Raw genomic sequence first — 20,703 nt, forward strand, 5'->3', positions numbered from 1 at the left:
GATTCTGCCATAGATTGTTGCCTAATTCTGCAATCAGAAAAGAGCATCACCTGGGTGCATTTAACCTTTCTCATTTGGCTCCATAATGCTTATCTAACTCTATAATGTCAGTCTCCAGAAAGACTTTTTAAATGATACAATAATAGGAAGTAGGAGTTGAAGTAATAAATGCACTATGATTCCTTCTAGCATGCTTTTATAACAAGGTTATCTGCAAGAATGAACAAATACCAAGTATTTTTCTCTTGGCTAAATGTATTGAGAAGCATATTTTAGTGATATCTGATTTCTACTGAACAATAAAGATTATTTTGAGTCTCCATAAGGCAAACAAATCTATGATAAGTGATAAGAAACATGAAAAGAAAAGTTTTAATAGCTTTTGTGTTGGGAAGTTTGTTCGTGCTTCACACCAACTTAAAGCTGTTTTTCCATTCAAGTATAATCAACCAAAAATTGAGGAATTTAAGGCCGTTGTTCCTGTCTAATTACATCTACTCGCTTTACTAAATCATGGATGATTATCCAATCAAATATGAAATGAGAAAATGATGGGAATTGAATTTCCATTCATTGTTCTGAGAGCTTATAAAAATTAGAAGAACTGTCAAGAAAAAAATAAAATAAATTAGTTAGATGGCGCCTTGTTTTCTAGGATACTTTGTTCCTGGGAAGTGCTCTTGTTTCCAGATATAGAATGTATTCTGTTAAAATAAGAGTCCTATCTAAAGCAAAAATTAAATCGATTCTAATCCTCTGCACATTTATCTGGACCTTAACTCAATTGATGATTACTTCTGATACAATCATAATTTTGCTGAAGGTTGAAGTATCGTTGTGTGCATATGACTATTACCGAGGGTTGAAACCAGCATTTGGGAAGAAAAGACAGAAGGAAGTGAACTTAGATTAACTATTTCTTAAACAAAGAGTAGGCTGAGTTATAAACCAAGAAGAGACAAGGATAAATCCTTGACCCTCTACTTATACCCTATTGCAGGGGTCAGCAACCCAAGGCTCTGGAGCCACATGTGGCTCTTTCAGCCCTCTGCTGTGGCTCCCTGTCACCAGTCAGCACCACAATTTTGAGAGGAGCTTCTGGTTTGGGGGTGGGGGAAGCAGGGCATGCCAGGAGGAGACTATAGCAAAGTGTAGGTTTTCCGTCAGCTCCACAATTGATAGGGCTTTTGGTTAGGACAGGTAGAGGAAAAAGCATGCCGTGTTAGGAGGAGACACTATGGTGGGAAAACCAGACTTCCAGTCGGCTCCAGAATGGAATGGGAAGGGGTTTTTTCCGTTTAGAATCTTTGTGGCTCTTTTGAGTCTTTAAAGTTGCCCTATTGTCCCATTGTAGTCTATAGATCATGAGGACCTGAAGATTCAGTCACTATGTTTAGGTGTTCAACCTATCTTATTGTTAGAGTTTAGGCTGTCTTTCAAATGCTAAGAAATGAATACTTTTTATTTTCACAGTATATTAAGAAACTTATTTTCTGCTTAAGTTCGGGTCATTATTTTAAAGGATTCTCTATCAGGCTTCTACAAAATATCACACTACTTTCCCCTCCCTCTTTCTCTTCCCTCCGTCACCGAAATATTTCTAATGCCTCTGGAAGATAGAGTCACCTTCATAGTATATAAAATTGATAAATTGCTGGTAAACTTAAGTATAAACAAAACCCTGTTGAATAAATATGTAGGTTAAATAATATAGCCTTGAACATTTTTTAGAAAAGCTACCCTTTTGAACAATATCTCATAGTAATTAAAATTAACTGCACAATATAAACTGAGAATTTGAATAAAAAGAATATGTAGCTTTGACCTCAAAAATACATATGCATGAAAGTGATGAAAATGGCTGGTGAAAATGGAATTCATGGTTACAGTATAAGAAACATCTTATTCTGAGATGCAGGATGGAGATAAATGAGAACTGTTTCCCCCAAAAAATCCTTTATATTTTTTTACTTTTTAAAAATAGCTACTTAGTATAATTTTAGACAAAATCCCAAGTATAAAGAATTATTTTAATGTTTAACAAGTGTTAATAATTCTGTTTTTCTTTGCTTATTCTCCAAAATTATAGAAAGTTCTAGGGAAGATATACCCTAGATCAGTGGTTCCCAACGTGGGACCATGCCCCATAGGGGGGCAATTTGATTTTTAATAGGGTGCAATTTGAACATTGTTTAAACCAAGTTAATGGCCTTTTAGACTTCCTCTGCGTGAGTAGAGTTCACTTTTTGAGTAAAGTAAGAATTATATGTCACGGCGGGGGGGGGGAGGTCATCAGGATTTTAGAGATGCTTAAGTGGGGCATGGGCAAAAAAAGGTTCAGAACCACTGCCCTAGATATAACATAAAGCTTTATAGGAGAAAATACTGAAGAATTATATTTGAGGTTAGGATAAACTGAACTGGCAGCTGGCTACCAGCCACTGTTATTCAGTCACAATACAAACCCTTAATTCTATATTCACAAAATTAAAATAGTTTTAAAAGGTAAATTTTTTGGACTTTTAGTATATATGATAGGTAATCAAGTTTCTAGGTTTAAACTCTGTATTATTGGCTGTAAAAGGGGGATTCTTAGCTTTATAAGTCTTAAGATATGACACAGTAAAAGACAAACTTCTAGCCTCTCTTCCTCTTGGCTGCAGCTCTGGAAATAAATCCATTTTTTTTAAAATGCTAGCAGGCCATCTTGTGATCCAGGTAAAGTTCTGGCCTGATCTTCTGCTTTGCTTTCAGTTGCGTGCCACTACAGAACTTGATCAAGACATTCTCAATGACTGCCTGACTATCCAGCCTATTCAAGTCGCTTCATCTCCCCAAGATGTTTCTGTCAGCACTGTCCAACAATCACCGGGACATATCCATGACCTTTACCCAGGTATCGTAGTCTTTGATTTTATTTTTATTTCTTACAATTTGGTTTCAGAGATGTCAAACAAGATTTCTAAAATATCGGATATGGTGTAATTGTGTTTATTTGTTGTCGTTGAGTTTTAAAAACAATAATACATGGAAATATGGTAATAGGCAAAATAATTCAAAGAAATTTGATGACATTATTTGAAAAATCTCTTCCAGAAAAAAAGAGCAAATTGTGAGCAACAAACAGAGGTGGGTTGCTGCCAGTTTGGCTGAACTGGTAGTAGCGGTGGCAGGAGGCTCCGCCCATCCCCCTGATCGCTTCTGTGCATGCACAGAAGCATCTCACGCAGGAGCGCACCCAAACCAGTAGTTAAAAAATTTAGCAACCCTCCTCTGGCAAGAAAGGATGTATCAGGTATCTATTGCTGCAAGCCTAATATAGATTTATCCTTCCCTGTGTAATGGGGGGGGGGGGAAGGGAAAGAAAGTTGCCTTTTTAGCCCAGCTAATCATTTCCTCAAAATGCTTAACTATACTCTAGCTTGATGGACGCCCTAAATCTTTAGAAAATTTCATTGGGTATATACTTGATAAACAATAATATCTCTTGGAGATTTAAGTTTATTGCAAAATACAGAATCTTTATAAAACATTTCCTACTTTAAAAAAAATCCTAATAGTCATTTAATGGATTTGCTTCAAGTTTTATGTGATTTTTACACCAATAGCCCATTTTCTTTGTTTTTGAATTTTTTAAAAAAAATCTGTTATTTTAAAACAATTTTATTCTAGAATATAACATTTTGATATTATTGACAAAATATTCTCAATAATTACTGCTCCAGGATAAAATCATTATATTTTATTCACAAGCTTTTGAGGATGCTTCCAAGTAAAGCATTTATTGCTTAAGTACACCATGCAATTAATGAAATATTCAGGGGAGCCAGGAAACATTGTTTTCCATTTTTAACTCTTCCTTTCTGCCCATATTTCCATGGTTTTTTCCCCTAAATAAACCTATTATGAGGGGAAATTTGCATTTGCTACATAATGCTTCTTGATTGGTGGCACTAGGAGTTTATTTGATTGTACCCTTGGACAATCAATTTAATTCCTAACTTAAATACAAGCTATTATGTTTCGCTGTTTAGTTGAATGGAATCCCTAAGACATTTATTCATTGCTACACATTATCACATGGCATGTTTATTTCATGGTATACAGAACAGAAATACTGTACTTTAATATTGTTTCTGTCTGATTAATCAGGCTATAGGTTTTTGAGGTAGATATTTCAGTAACTCCTAATCTAGAAATAAAGATTCACTATATGAATCAAGGAAAGAAGGAAATACGTAGCTGTTATGGGAAATATTTAATTACTTGGGAAGAAAACAGCACAACTTAAATGAAAAGATTTTCCAAGGATATTGGTTTGATAGAACCAAATTACAATAAGTGTCATAACATTAAAATATAAGATTATTTTAAAAAATTGAACCAGGCAGCCAATTAATTTACATGGAAATCTTTCAAAAATAAAAAAATCTATGAATGTCTTGTTTTTCTTTCTTAATGAAAGGTATTACTCTAATATATCTTTCTATGACATTTTGACAGAGCCTCCTTTTAGTATATTGTGTTATGTATGAGTTTGCATTTATTACATGTTAAAATTAAGGAAGATAAATAACAAATCCTTAAAATCAAATAATTGTGTGTTAATTATAAAAATGATTCTACCCTTGAGGATCTAACCCCATGGTTTGGGGGATTTTGATCTTACCTTTTTTGAACATCTCTTTTGTTCTCTTCTTGGCACAATCCGCAACCACAAGTGGTTAAGACTAGATAAAACAATATATTTCTTCACACGGTTCATGGGAAAAAACCAGCCTATATCTCTTTCCTTTTTCTGAAGTTGAAGCATAAGTATCATTCCTTAAATATTTAAACATTATAACTGTTGGGAGAATTTCCCTGGGTCCTTTTTCTTCTGAGCCAGGAAAAGATGCAAGGCGAGCTGTTCTTTTTATTCCAAAAACAATAACAGGAGTTCATTTTTGGGGAAGCTGGCAATTCACTGGTACATCAGTGAGATTTTTGTAAGACGTTGAGTCCTTTGTGCTATGTTTGTGAAGGAAATGTGAACATGAGATTTGATTTTATGACTGAGGAACAAAGGGAAATATCTTCCTAGTTATCTTAAAGATTTTCCTGGGGTGCATAATCACTGTCCTCTTTGGATGTAGGAAGTTTGGGCCATAAGTGTTACACTCTCATGCCTTTTAATCTGGTTTGCTTTCTGTGATCAATCTCCTGCGATCCTACCGCTTTGAGCAATCCCGGCATTTTGAGTTTATTAAAGCCTTTCTCCAGCTTTTGAGGTCACTGGATACATTGTATCTCCACCTTCATTTGTCATTGAAACAATGTATCTTATGAATGACGACAAGGCCTCTGCTGCAATAGGTGTTACCAGCGGTCAGCAATGAACAGTTTAAAAGAAATGGGAAAGACAGGGGTATTTTCCCATGGGTGTTTCTTTTCAGTTCTTAGGGAATTTTCTGGTGGAGGATTTCATCTAATCCGGTGGGGATCTAATTGGGGGGTGTGTGTCTGTACATAACCCCACTCCAATAACAGTACTCTATCTGCAGTCTCAGGGAACTCTAAAGCTGTGAAGGTTCTTTTAGAAATAAATCTTTAAGAAAGTATGCTCAGAAGCCATGAAATGCTGATAGGCTGGTCGGGTAGGTAAAAGAAATTCAAAACATAATAGACTGTTCTATTCTAGAGTGAAATAAACTATTCTGGAAGCTGGTGCAACTGAATGCACAAAGCAAAAATGTGTTCCAGATCTCCTTATTAATTAATATTAGTAATGGTGACAAAATTGGGCAACCTACAGCCCTGCTTCAGCATCAGCTTGCCTATAATGCTAGTTGCTAGGAGATAAATTACAAAGAAGGAATGTTGACTTCATACTTTTTAGCTGGCTGTTATTGGAAACACAATGTTGGACTCTAAATGAACCTTTGGCTTGTTCCAGCATTTCAGTGCATCAATTTATGGTCCTTTGCCATGACATAGTAAAACTAGCTAGATTAGATATACTAAACATATCTCTTTACCAAAATAGTGGCAATAATTATTTCATGCAAAATCATATCAAAATAGCCTCGGCATCCTAACTGGCACCAGTCACATTCCAGTAACAAAAGAAAAATTTCCCATGTCTTTATGGGCAAACATAAAAAACAATTAATTTCCTTCATTCATATTAGTGCTGTCAGCATGTCCATTACTATTATTCTACATTATTCTTTTAACCACTCCTTGCTGGAGTGTTTGATTACAATGTTGTGCTGTTCAAGTGACAGTAATGATTAAATTTTTCCACCAGTTAAAATGACTTCTTGTTTTAATAATATTTAATAAGCAATGGATGTATGGGGAAATCAAAATTTATCTTACGTTTTCATAGTGGTTTGTAATACCAGTTTCCAGCAATTTGTTATCCCGAGAGTTAATATCATAGTGCCTCTCTTGTTCCTGAAAGACGCACTTGAACAATTTTTATTTAATTATTGAAAAAATGACTCTCAGACACTGAGGGAGCTTTTAAAGAGAACTGGGGACCAGGGAAAGAGGGAGCTTTTAAAGAGAACTGGGGACCAGGGAAAGACATTTTCATCACTTCTTAGGCTGACTGAGGAATTGGGAGGGGGGGTAGGTATTGTGATGACCAACAGGATATAAGGATCAGAATGAAGTGCGTGGAAACTGCCATGGATAAAGGCCATAAGGCTTCGAAGGAGGACAAAAACGGGGAACAGGAAGGACTGTTTTCTGTATATATCTTGAGTTTTTATGCTTTTTGTGTGTGATTAGTGAGATTGGGTGCATTTGTGCATTTTGATACTGACATCCCTTTATTAGAATATATAAACTTTACCCTTTAAAACTAAGTGAAATAATAAGTTTTAATCCACACCCTAGGAGTGAAGTCTTCTTCTGCCCAACATGAATTCCATGTTCCATTTTAACATGTAATTCTTCTGTCAGTCCATTTCTTCAACACTAAATTTATAAAACTTTAGCATAGTGACTTTATAATTTTATGATTTAAGCAGCTATTCAAATTATGCCTCTGGATTCCTGTTATGATATGACAACTCATTTACAAATATGTTAATTTGTGGATAAAGCTATGTTTTTTTTTCTAATTCTGCATTTGTATGGGGGTTGTCATTAGGCAGAAATCAGCGCATCCTTCCAATATTTGCTTCTTTGATAGTTTTAGAGAATACATGTTGGTAGAATTATGAACTTGAATTATGGAATCCTAGATAAGATTTTAGGCTATTAAGTCTTACCTAAGACTGGAATCCAAATAAAAGTGGCAATTTTAGCCAAGATGAAAGGGTGTTACTAGGGAGAAACGTCCTCACATATTTCAACAGCCTACACCCCAAAATACAATTTACTATGGAAATAGAAGCTAACAACCAACTTCCCTTTCTGGACATCCTAATCTACAAAAAAACCAATGGCTCCCTAGGACACACCATCTAACTGAAAAATACACAATCCCATCATCACTCTGCACAGATCAACTCTGTAGCCAAGACCCTCATCTCCAGAAGCAAATGCCTAGCTGACAAAGACCACCTGAAAACTGAATTACACACACTCACAAGCGTATTAATTTCCAATGGATTCCAAAGAAACACAATTACTAACCTAATCCAAAAGGAGACACCCCCCCAAGAACCGAGACACAGAACAGGACAACAGCATCACCCTCCTCCCTTACATCAAAGGCACCATAAATAAAATCAGCAAAATTCTCCATAAACACAATATCAAGACAGCCTTCGGCACTGACCAAAAAATAGCCAACATCTTAAGAAACCCCAAAGACAAGATCCAGCTAGAAAACCAAGGAGTCTATGAAATACCATGCAAAATCTGCCCAGCCACATACATTGTACAAATTAATAGGAGAATAAATGCATGCATCGCAGAACACAAGAACACAGTCAGAAAAGAAGAAAAAACTTCCTCCCTTTTCCAGCACCTTAAAGCAACAGGACATGAAATTGATTTTGAAGGAACCAAATTAATCTCCCAAACTGAACACTTCAACAAGAGAATAATTATGGAAGCCATCGAAATAGAGAAACACCCCCACAACATGAATAAACGTGACGATACCTCCCGCCTACCAGACATCTGGAAACTAGCCCTAGTCAAGAAGCGAGTCCCAGCCACGAAAACCGACACCAGACCCAGAACAACACAGGGTGCCACCACCAATCACCCTCACCACACTCAAACCCAAACCCATCCCATAGATGAAATCCAACCACCATGCAGAAGCCAAACCATGGCGGCATCCCCAACTACTGCACTCCCCTCTTACCCCCACACAAAGCAAACTGACACATGCCATGAACACATGGCCAGACTGCAAACTCGGAGCCAAACCAAAGCCCGGGATGTTACACAGCCATCTGCTAAGGACATTACATCACAGAACTCAGGAGGTTACAACGCAAAGGCTCAGGATGTTACAACACAGCCAACCTCCCAGGATGATGCAGCACAGGACTCAGGATATCACTACACTAGAGCTCAGGATGTCATCACACAGCCCATTACCCCGGTCGTTACAACACAAAAGACTAATGGGCACACAGCTAGTACCTCAGCCACACAAGATGTTACGAAACAGCCGACTAATCTGCATACATCAACTCCATCAACTAATCAAGATGTAACAACACAGCCAACCAACCTGTTTACAGCAACAAAGCCAGCCCTCCCCCCCCATTATTTATAGAAAGACGGCAGCTCCGATCATGCTTTGCTCGCACAAGCACAAAGTTGAAGGCACCAGCCTGAAGATGGCGAGTGGGACCTCGTCGAAATGTCACCAAGTTACTCTCAATCTTACACGGGAAAAGACCCAAATACGCCAAGACCAGCATACCTACACCTGTGAAAATCTATGAAAACATATATAGATGGAAGGCTGAGTCAACTTTGAGCTGGTGAGACTTGAACTGCCGGCAGCCGGCAGTCAGAAGAAGTAGCTTGCAGTACTGCATTCTAAACACTGCACTACCACGGCTCTTATATGCATTGCATTTCTTCTAGTTATAATGTGTTTTTTTCTTTTCTTTTCATGCTTAATATGTTTGTTTTCCTTTTTAAAAATTATATTAAAGACTTTTTAAAAAAAGGAGTCCAGATAAAAGCATATGGGAAAGGAATAGGAAAATAACATTGGCAATACCGTATAAAGAAAACTTACATAAAATGTTTTATTATAGGTGGCATCTCCCACCTTCGAGAATAGCCAAAATGTTTAGAAATTTAGCGCCAAATTGTTGGGAATGTGATTATGAATCAGGAACATACTACCATATGTGGTGGTCATGCCAAAAAGCAAAAGAATATTGGTGGAAAATTCAAAAGTGGCTGATAAGAGTTAACCGAAGAGGAAATAGAATTTAAACCAGAACTATTTATTTTGGGAATGATAAATGCTAAATATAACAAGGGAGTAATCTACTTAATAATACATATTATTACGGTCTTTGCCCAAAACTGGAAAAAACATGGAAATTCCACAAGAAGAGAAAGTAATTAGGAAAATTCTGATTTGTGCTGTAATGGATAAATTGACATGGGAATTGAAGAACAAAGACGAATCAGAATATTACAAGATCTGGGATAAATTTTATCTATGGTTGGAACAAAAAAGGAGAGACCCAAAATAAGCAATGACTAAGATTTATAGAATGGAGATTAGAATTATGTATGAAATTATAACAGTGAAAATGTATAAGACAAGAACAAAGCAACATGGATGGAAGTATGATATCTTTATATTTCTAAATACTGAATAGACCAATTGTAAATAAGCATGGTGGTTATGATATTTAACTTTATATTTTAGTATGTATGGCAAAGACATTGCCAGGACAGTTACACTGTGTCCAATGTTTTAATGTGCATCTAATTTAAAAAAAAATTTTTTTTAAAGCATCCCATTTAAATGGTTCTCTAGGCTGTGTTTACATAGAATGTATATAAAGGAAGCTCACTATGTTTCTGGAATTACTTTTGAAAATCAAAATCATGCACAATTGAATGACAAATCTAAATGTGCCTTTCATATTAACTGTGAATACTTTTGCACGGTTACAGCTACCATGTTCTCCAGCATTCATTCAAACCAAAGTGGAATTTCTGTAGGCAATGAACCCCCCTCGCATGCTGCGAGCCTCTCTTCACCAAGGCCCAGTATTCACGAGAGCCCTCACAACCCATCAACAGCGGATTCAGGAACAGAGAGGTAAGGCCATTTTCCCTACCATCCAGCCCCCCTCCCTCCACTTCTTGCATCTGATCATTTTGAATAGAGGAAATTGCCTAAGGATTATCATCTCAAGGTTTCAAAGATAGAAAGCAATTGGAGTCTACTTGAAGAGTTTATAGCCAATTTCCTAGTGAAATTCAAAGGTAAGAAATCCTCAGGTATCAAATATTTCTTAAAAGAAAAATCTTCCTGGGGTATTGTCAGTATTATATATTCCAAAATAATTTTCTGTTGGTACTGACTGTTGGTACTAATGGAATGATTTTATAAAACCAAGGACGAGATAGAAAGGACTTTTTGCAATGTGAGTCCACAAGATGGGCCTCTGCAGCATTTCCTAGTCTCTTAATACAATATTCAATGTCTTACATGTTACATGTAGCAGTCCTATCCTTTTATGTTCAAATATTTGACAATTTATGTTTGCAATAGAAAATAAGGAGGGAACACTCACTCGGCAGAAGGAATGTATTACAAGAGCTGTTACGAATTACAAGTTTGGAGAAAAACATTTCAAATTTTACAGAGAGGACAAGATCAACTAAAAATCAAGCTAAAATTAAGCATCTTCTCAGATTAACATTGAACTAGGTTTTAATGTAACATGTACAAATGCAAAAAGTCCAAGGTACTGCATTGCCATTTCTCTTATGTGACACAAGGAAGAGAGTTAAAACTTTATTGTAAATAAACCTTCACTAAGTACAAACTGATAAATAGTTCTAATAAAAAGAAAGGTTTTATTAGGAAAATAATAATAATAATGCTGTTTTGATTGCTATGTTATGTAATATTCAGGTCACCCAAAATGTAAAAGAAATAAACAATGGAAAGCAATATCTTTAAGAAAATTTACCAACTATTGAAGATGCATTGAGCCTTTTCCCTCCCGTGCCTTTTATTCTGACCAATTTTTCTTTCCAAAGTTGTTGGTTGTCCCAGAGTTGGGAAACAATTTTAATTGTTTATTCTGTCATAGAACAGCAGCCAGCCATAAATGTTTAATTAGCGAGTGGTGTTGGGAAAATATTTAAACTCTTCCTCTCTTGTGCCACCGTTTTCATTGAAAAGTAACATATGAGAAAAATCCAATAATATATCTTCTCGATCACATAAAATTAAGCTTCAAAAGTATTACGTTTCATGTGGACAAGATTCAAGAAGAGAGAGGGAAGTCTTCTTAGAGGGGAGTGGGGACATTCTATGATTGTTCCACTTGGATACGCACAGAAGATTAATTCCTTTTGTAACAGAATCAGAAGCAAACAGACGATAAGGTTTTCAGCCTTGAAAACACAAAGTAGAGTCATTTTTGCACTACTATAGTTGCCAGAAATGCCTAACAAAAAGGAGGGCTTCTGGGAAAAGAAAAACAATTTTCAAGATAGATGTTGAAACAAAAATGGAGATTTCTGAAATTTTTTGCCATAGTGCACGCTCACACACCATCTTGAAGGTAACAAACAAAATTAAAAAGGATCAATTTTTTTCATTTCTAGGTTTGGGCAATAAATACCTGCTCCTTTTGACACTTTTTGATTTTTAGGGAGTAAATTGGGCGGAGAGGAAAATGCTGTCAAATAGAATTGAAGTGGATGGATGCTGTAAGGAAAACAATTATTATCTATTCTTCGTTGATAATAAAACTGATAAGCCCAAGTCTTCATCATAATACAGAGATTATTATATAATACTACAATTATGGAATCATAACATTTTGTTACAAAGAAATACACTTAGTGCTAAAGACATAAGTGCTGAGGAAGGGGAGGGAGGGAGGGAGGGAGGGAGGGAGGGAGGGAGGGAGGGAGGAAGGAAGGAAGGAAGGAAGTCAAATGTGTGCCAAAACATATGAACAAGCTTCTGAAAATTCTGACAAAGGTTTCTCAACCTGATAAGATTTTCTTTGCATTATTATTCTGTTTTCAATTAGCAGCTAATGTGAACTAACCTTAACCCTACTTTTTTCAAAGAATCAGAATAATATAACCAGATACTATTGTCTTGAAAGCAATTAAGTGAGGCTTAAAACATATATGGCTGTTTCTACATTACAGTAAAGATTTGCAACACTTGATAACTTTTATGGGACAAAAGTCTTTATTTGATGATATAAAATGTGAGGCAATCAGAAGTGGGTTCCTACCAGTTCGGCCGAACTGGTAGTAGTATGCCAGCCTGGGTCGCAAAATCAGCATCAACCCAGACTGGCCACACCCCAAAGTGGTTCCCCGGTTGCCACCGCCATCTTTTTTTTTAGTTCTGTGCATGCGCAGAACAATTTCCATTGAACTGTGCATGCGTGGGTGCGATGCGTGTGCACGAGCAAACCAGCAGTAATGCTGGCTGAAAACCACCCATGGAGGGGATACATCATGCAGATTGTTGGGACTGATTTGGCAGAGTTAATTTGAGGAATATTAACAAAATGGTAAAATGATGTAATCTTGTTAAAAACTTGGGCATATCTTGTCATCCATTTAGTTGTTTTATTCTTTTTCTAGGTATCTTAAAACTATGGCAAAGACTAATAACCTTAGTGTCAAGCAGATATATAGGCTGCCTGGGATACCCTGCATTCAATTCTAAACCACCTATATGTCATGCCACCAAAGTGTAAAGAATTCATAAAATAATGGTATTGCCAACTACATAGCCAGACTTTGGGGAATGAAAAAATGAACAATATATGAGGATCTCATCCTTTGAAGTCAGAACCACTCTTTTAAAATGACAAATTGTACTTCAAAATATGCTGTACTGTAGGACATAGACACAATTTCAGGTGGCAATTTCCTAGAGGTTATAGGTTGTTATTGATTGTTATATGCAAAATTTAATTTGCTGTTCCCTCAGTAGCACTGTGATTTATTTAGGCAGAGATCTTGGTTGAAATAAGGCCAAGTATCTCTTTTGTGAGAGGCAATATAAGTAAATGCTATAGTCACCAACTGGAGTAACCCAGGAATTCATGAAGCAATTCATAAATCATTAAAAGAAATCCACTAAAGTCTGTGAGAAAGGAGACCTGTCTGGCAATACAAAATGCACTACAATCAGTTGGAAGGCTTTCTTAGATTAAAAGATCTAACTGCACAATAGTTTCTAGAAGATTTTGTTTTGCCTGTTACTGGGTGACAGTTGCAGCTATTCTTCATGAACACAGGTAAATTTTGCAAAAGAAAAATAAAACAACTTAAAAGAAACTGTTCAGCTATTAGACTAAAAAGAAGTTCTAGGTTTAGACAAGAAAGCAATCTATCTGCAGTATCCGGATCCCTCACAGCTAACAAATGATTGTATGAATGCAGCTAAAATGTATGTGAACTGTACAAGCTAATTGAAATCTTAGCTTCTTGTTCAAAGCACTGGAAGGCAAAATGTAGATTCTAAAGCTAGGTGAAGATCAAAACCAAGGACATGACATTTCTCTACTCCTGGCAGTGAAGAAATATATGAGTTTTCCCTGAGGATTTCACTCATCTCAGCCATGTTTGCAAAACCAACATTGGTTTATAGGGAAAGCTTCACAGCCTCCATTTCCCCTTGTGCTCTACTCTACCGAAAATGGTGTGACTTTCTCTTCCTTCTCAGAATTTTCCCATGGGGCCAATCAATTCCACCATGTAATATTTGGAGGAGAAGGTAGATATCCAACCTTGGTAAACACACACCTTGTAAAATACAATTTCCTTTATTAAATAGAATGAAAGATCTTAGTTTCCTTTCTCTGAGGTACTGTATTATAATATTTAAGAACTTTTAAAAATAATTTTTCCACACTGTGACCCTGGGAGAATATATTAAATACTTTAAATAAATATTACCTTTTGAGCAAGACATCTAACTACTGTTCGTAGTGTATTCTTTCTTAATATCTCAGGTTTTCAGCTTCTGTACCTTTTCTCTCCCCCCCCCTTTTGTATAAGCCCTGGGAGAATTCTTCCTCCCCATCCTTTCATGCAGAAAAGAACATCACAGCCTTCAGCCACCCAGCAATTTGGCGAAGTGCATTTAAAGACAAATGGTTCGCTGAGCAATCCTTCTTTCCAGCCAAACAGCATCCAAATCCAAGGTAAGACAGAAAGCTACCTTCATACCTTCTGTTATTCCTAGTGAGGAGATAAAATGAAAAGTGGTTCCTTCCCTGCAGTGCCACAAGGTATAAGATGTCAAAGGAATCGCTGTAGGCCTCTGAATGCTCCAGATGCATTGCAACCAATACAAAAAAGCCCCAACAACCAACAAAATTAAGTGAAGGGTAAAAAAAAACAACTTCTGGAAGACTTCATTTTTTTTCTCCTGGGCTTTTTCTTTTGGAAAGGTTGGAAACATTAAACTTTTTTGAAGAATGAACTTTTCTTTTGGAGGGAGAGGGTGAGATCAGCCTTTCTCTTTCCTTTTCTTGTAGGCTGAGCTTGTCTTCTTTTGGAGTACAGGCAGTCCTCGAATTACGACCGCCATTGAGATCAGAATTTCCTTTTGCTAAGCAAAGCGGTTGTTAAGGGAGACTCGCCCAATTTTACAACCTTTTTTGCCATGGTTTTTAAAGCAAATCACTGCAGTTCTCAAGTGAATTGTGCAGTTGCTGAGGAAATCTGGCTTCCCCCATTGAGTTTGCCTATTAGAAGCCAGCTGAGAAGGTCACAAATGGCGATATGGCCCTGGGACACTGTGACCATTGTAAATGCAAGCCGGATGCCAAAGCCTGAATTTTGATCACATGATTGTGGGGAGCTGCCACTTTCTTGTAGCTCTGACGGTATCTTCCCTGTGATTATGTGTTTGCACTCCAAGAGTTTTCTTACAAGTGACAGCAAAGAACAAATGAAACATCTCCTCTTGCCTTCTCTGGAAGAGAAAAGAACTTAAGCCCTGAACATATTCACTGAAAGAGGTCAATCTTCATTACTAATCTTTAATCAGGAAGTGTGGGAAATAGTCTTAAGTACTTGAAACACTGATTTATTCACAGTGAGGTCAGGCTAGTCTTTAAATTTACACAGGTGTTTCACTAAAACTATAAAAAGAATGCATGTTTGTGCAGTGTGGTGAGAAAGAGTGGTCTACGTGTTAAATGTGGAGTGAATGTTGAAGCAGTACACATTGAAGTCTCTAGATAAGGGAATTTTTTCTGAATTGGAGCATAAATAGTTACCCAACTAGAATGAAACCGAGGTGATGCAGTGGTTAGAGTGCAGCCTACAGCTTCAGCTGACTGCTAGCTGCAGTTCGGCAGTTCAAATCTCACTAGCTCAAGGTTGACTCAGCCTTCTATCCTTCCGAGGTGGGTAAAAACACTCAGATTGTTGGGGCCAATATGCTAACTCTGTAAACTGCTTAGAAAGGACTGCAAAAACATTATGAAGCAGTATATGAGTCTAAGTGCTAATGCTAATGAAACTTGAAAGCGTTCTCCAGTTCAGATTTGATTTTATCATATACAATGTGATAGGTGGCATGGCAAGCTAATGCAATTTCATTCTCAGGGTGAAGAAAGGAAGAAGCTCATTGTTTAAAAATGGAAATCAAACTGAGTAAAGCCAACTCATCCTAATGTCATGGAATATAGTCTTCTGAAACACAAATGTGTTGGGAGATAAGACACTCACTAAAAAAAACAACACCAATTTGCATTACATGTTGGTTTTGTTCTGTCAAGCCAGTTCAGATCCTGGGAATTCCCTTGGAATGTCCCTAGGAAAAAGCAATAATGATGAAGTTTTCCAAGAAAGGAATTTTCTAGAAAAAATAGGGTTAGTTACTGAAGTTAGTCAGTTAGTCAGAGAAGGAGAGATTTTAGAAGGAATGAAAATGATCAACATATTTAAGTTTTCAAGGGAAACTTCCTTCCTTAAATCCACCTTTGGTATTGCCCCAAGACTTCAGTATACTGGAGATGAATATATGCTGCCTTTTCCTTTCACCTGAGAGTTTCAGAAGGAAATATAAATGTATCTGGGATCAGGGGTTAGAATTTCCCCAATAACTTTTCCAAACAAATATTTTCAACTAAACAAAGCTTTATGGCCTAAAAAAGACAAAGAATCTTGCTGGTCTCTTCTGATTTTGCTGGTCTTGCTGAATTTCTCTCTCTCTGTGTGTGTATGTATGTGTATAAGTGAGTGAGAATTTGTGTTTCTTAAAACAATGCATTTTCTACCCCTATTTACAGAATTAGCTGGACTTTTCTCTTCCCAGACTCCTTTCTTTCAAATTGGCAAATTGTTTTCTCTATCTCCAGTCTTCCCCCACCCCAAAAAAGAGGGGAGTTCTCTGCTTCTAGATAGATTTCGCCTATAGTAAACTTCTGTCTAGACAGTGAAGAAATATCCTTTCATGGCTAATCATTACAAAATGATCTGCTTAAATCAAGGGTGCATTTCTTCTTCCTGAACAAATCCAAAATTACAGTTCTCTTGCATATCCCTTGAATGTCTTCGTTTTTCTATCCTCTGTGAAATTTCTTTTATGAAATCAGACACCAATTGCAGCGGCTGACATTTGAATGCAATTATTTTATTATTAGAAGTGGGTACGTAGGATAATTGAAGCAAGAAAAAGGTTAATATGCTTTTTATTCTTTCCAACCCAAAGAAATGTATGAAAATTATGTAAAGAGGGTCAGGACTCCATCTGTCTGTCAGCAGCATAACGCTCCAAAGCGGAACAGAAGAGGACCCCTTAATAGCAGCCCTTCTGTGGGTCACAGGCAGCCTGTCCTGGGCTTCCCAGTGTGCATATTATGCACATGCACGTACAGACAAAACACAGTTCCACAGAAGAAATGACAGACTCCTTGCATTGGTATGGCTGGCAAAGGAGTTGAAATGAATTCCAGATGCTATACTTTTCACAAATTCCCCACCTTGTTTAACATAGGTTTGCTAGAATAATATAATAGGTACTAAAATTAGATTCCTCAGATTTGAGTTGTACTCTCCCAGAAATATTAGGCTGCTTCACTGTTTGCTTGCTCTGCTTTTGTTAGGTCAACATTTTTCTTAGTATAGAAGACTCCTACTTCCAACTAATAAGCTTCCTTGAAGTTGATTCTGAGTAAACATCACGGGATTGCATTTGGAGTAGAGTAACTTTCATTAATGATACCTAGTTTCTGAAGAAGTAAACACTTTAGAAAATAATGGTGAATAATCATGTATCCAATTGCTGAATATTCTACAGCTTTTGTAAAATATTTTTTTAAAAGCTAAATAAACTCTAAAGTGTTTAAAACACAATATTTTAGTCATCATAATGCATAACACAGAGAGAGACAATATCCCAGATTTTAAAAAAGAATATATCATTAGCCAAAATATGGGGATTGGGTAATATAAATAATAAAAATAATACGGATGCTTTTGTACCTTTTTGTGTTCTCTCTCTTTCTCTCTCTCTCTCTCTCTCTCTCTGTGTGTGTGTGTCTCCCTCTGTCTCTCTCTCTCTTTCTCCCTCCCTCTCCCTCCCTCTCCCTCTCTCTCATTAATGTGCCTATTGCTAAATACTGAAATGTACTACTTGTATATGTGCTAAAAGAACATGATACAAGAGTAATCAAACACATGGAAGGATAAGTTAGGTATTTGTTAAATGTATATCCCACATTGTTGCCAATATTTTGAGAGTTTGATTTCCATATCAAAATATGCATCTAAGGTCAAGATAACTTTGTACCAATATATGAAGCATTAATGGCTATGTAATGCTAGAATCAGGTATATCACCATGGAGGAAATGACCTTAGTCAAACTTTAAGTAATTTGCAAAACATGAAAAATGTTTCTCAGGGAGATTATATTTTGGTCAAAGTTGTGGAAGCCAACTGCATCTTAAACAATGGCCCCAAAATCAGGAAAATTATTAAACTCTGAAATTGAACCTCTGCCAAATGAGCCTGTTGAGTCTTTTCCCAAAGCTATGTGGAGCCTAGATGGGGAGGAACTAAATCTGACTCAATCCTATTTGTGGAAATCAGGTTATCTTGGAACTGAGGATTTTCTATCTATATTCTTGTACAGCACTTCCCCATTTAAGAGTGGTGAGGAATCTGAGGGTCCTTTTGTACTCACAACTCCTTCTGACAGAGCAGGTATCAGTTATAGCCAAGGGGGAATTTGCACAGCTCCATTTGGTATGCCCCTTCCTGAAGTAGAAGCCCCTTATGCTCCAGTCTCCTCAACACTCAACTGCTACAATGGGCTGCACATGAAGCTGTCCATGACAACCATTCAGAAGCTTCAGTTGGCCCAGAACACAGCTTGGGCAATGATGGGGTCCCCTTGGTATGCCCATGAGAGATGCCCCCCGCAAGGGTTGCAAGTGCATTTCTGGATGTCTTTTATGACTTATTGTCAGCTGCTCTACTCATTGGTGATACCTAACTGGAATTTGAAAAACATAAAATTTAACTTGATCAGATTCCCAATTTCTGGATCTTAACTTAACCTATCTATTTCTGCCTTTGTTTGTAATTCTTTTTTTTTACATTTTCCTATACATTTTTTCTGATGCACATATTGTGTTAAGTTTCATTGATAGCTCCATATTTCCAAACATGTTTTTATACAATATGTTTTTCTGCACACATGGTTTTAGGCATTTTGAATTACAATAATCAGGAAGTGTAGAACAGCCTATACTTGAATTCTGGCTTGTCTTTAGACTGAGAAGTGTGACTTAGGTAAGCATCAGTGGTGGGTTCCGGATCCCGGTGCAACTGGTACGGTGCAACGGGGCCCAGCGTCTACAACATGCACGCGCGTAGCACGCATGTGTCCTTACCTCCTGCAACAATCCGTGATGCTTAAGCTGCTCGGCGGAGTGTTGCACAGGCACAGTGCACTCTGTGCATGTGCGCGGAAGCGCCAAAGAGCTCAAATACAGGTAAAGACGGCAGGTGGGTGGGCCCTCCAGAGCACCGTACTGGAATGGTACCCAGTACTCACAGCAGGCACCGGTACGCCCGTACTGGGGCATACCGCCTGCAACCCACGACTGGTAAGCATACAACAAGATAGACATAGACTTCAGAGGATAATCAGAACTGCAGGAAAAAAATTACTGGCAACCTGCCTTCCATTGAGAACCTGTGCACTGCAAGAGTCAAAAAGACAGTTGTGCAAATATTTACAGATCCCTCGCATCCTAGACATAAATGGTTTCAACTCCTACCCTCAAAACCACACTATAGAGCACTGCACACCAAGACAACTAGACACAAGAACAGTTTTCCCCAAACGCCATCACTCTGCTAAACAATTGATTCCCTCACCACTGCCAAACCATTCACTAAGGCTGCTGCATTGCTATTATTATGTCTCCACATCATTCCTATCACCCATCTCCTCCCACTTATGACTGCAGTAACTTTGTTGCTTGTATCCTTACAATTGATGTTAGTATTGATTGTTTTCTGATTGCTTATTTGTACCCTATGACTATCATTAAGTGTTGTACCTTATGATTCTTGATGAATGTATCTTGTCTTTTTCTGTACTCTGAGAGCATATGCACCAAAGACAAATTACTTATGTGTCCAATCACACTTGGACAATAAAGAATTCTATTCTATTCTATGAAATACAGACCAAACCAATTGTTCCACCTTCTCAGAATGTGGCTGTTTTTTTCAGAATTCAAAGTGAGAACAGTTCAGGAGACATTGCATCTCTAGTAATGTGATCATTTTCACAATACTAGAAGTCAAGAGAATCTGCTGTTTCCCTTCTATTCCACTGCAGCAGCAAGACCAAAAATTTCCCAGCTGGTATAATATTTATTTCTCACCTGAGCTCTTATTCACTTGATATGGCACATTACTTAAGGAATTTTTTTTCTGGTTTGTTAAGGATATTTGCTTGTACACTTAATATATCCACATTATTCTTGCATCACATGGCATCTAAAGCTTATATTGGCAAATGGAAACCTGTACTGATTGTTCCCAAGTATTTTAAACATTTTCATTTGGTCTTTTATCTGTGCAAAACTTTTCAGTACAACGTTCCCAAAGTGCTCTGCAGCAGAAGATAGCTTAGAAATAAGTTTCAATAAAATTGCTTGGTGTTACAAGTTTTGAGTTCCTTCAAATTTGACTATTTTGTTATTGACAAAAGAATAGAGTGAGTCCATTTTTGCCTGTCAATTCTTCTCCCTAATAACATCCTCAAGGGTTAAATGAAAGAATAACTCCACTAGATCCAGTGTTATGTTGTATGAGAGGCAGTATGTTGATTAGAATCTCTCATTCATTTTTCCTTCCTTCTGTCTCTCCCCCTCTGTCTGTCTGTCTGTCTGTCTCCCGCCCTCTCTCTCTCTCACACACACACACACACATACACACACACAGGGGAGAGAGAGAGAGACTGCATGTATGTTTTCTTTTCAATCTGAAAATCATTCATTTTTTACTGCAGAACTTTGGG

General features: G+C 37.2%; 1 protein-coding gene across 5 annotated transcripts in view; it reads left to right on the forward strand.

Annotated features, from left to right (window-relative positions):
- The window catches only part of GLIS3 (GLIS family zinc finger 3), a 149,438-nt gene that overhangs the window by 123,335 nt on the left and 5,400 nt on the right, over positions 1-20,703 (forward strand). For all 5 annotated transcript variants that reach the window (XM_032213229.1, XM_032213228.1, XM_032213225.1 and 2 more), the window contains 3 exons: positions 2,755-2,896; positions 10,105-10,252; positions 14,206-14,351. In XM_032213229.1, coding sequence (XP_032069120.1) covers positions 2,755-2,896; positions 10,105-10,252; positions 14,206-14,351 — 436 coding nt within the window. The remainder of the gene's footprint in view (positions 1-2,754; positions 2,897-10,104; positions 10,253-14,205; positions 14,352-20,703) is intronic.

The sequence above is a fragment of the Thamnophis elegans genome, chromosome 3 (assembly GCF_009769535.1).
Source record: "Thamnophis elegans isolate rThaEle1 chromosome 3, rThaEle1.pri, whole genome shotgun sequence".
Taxonomy (NCBI): Eukaryota; Metazoa; Chordata; class Lepidosauria; order Squamata; family Colubridae; genus Thamnophis; species Thamnophis elegans.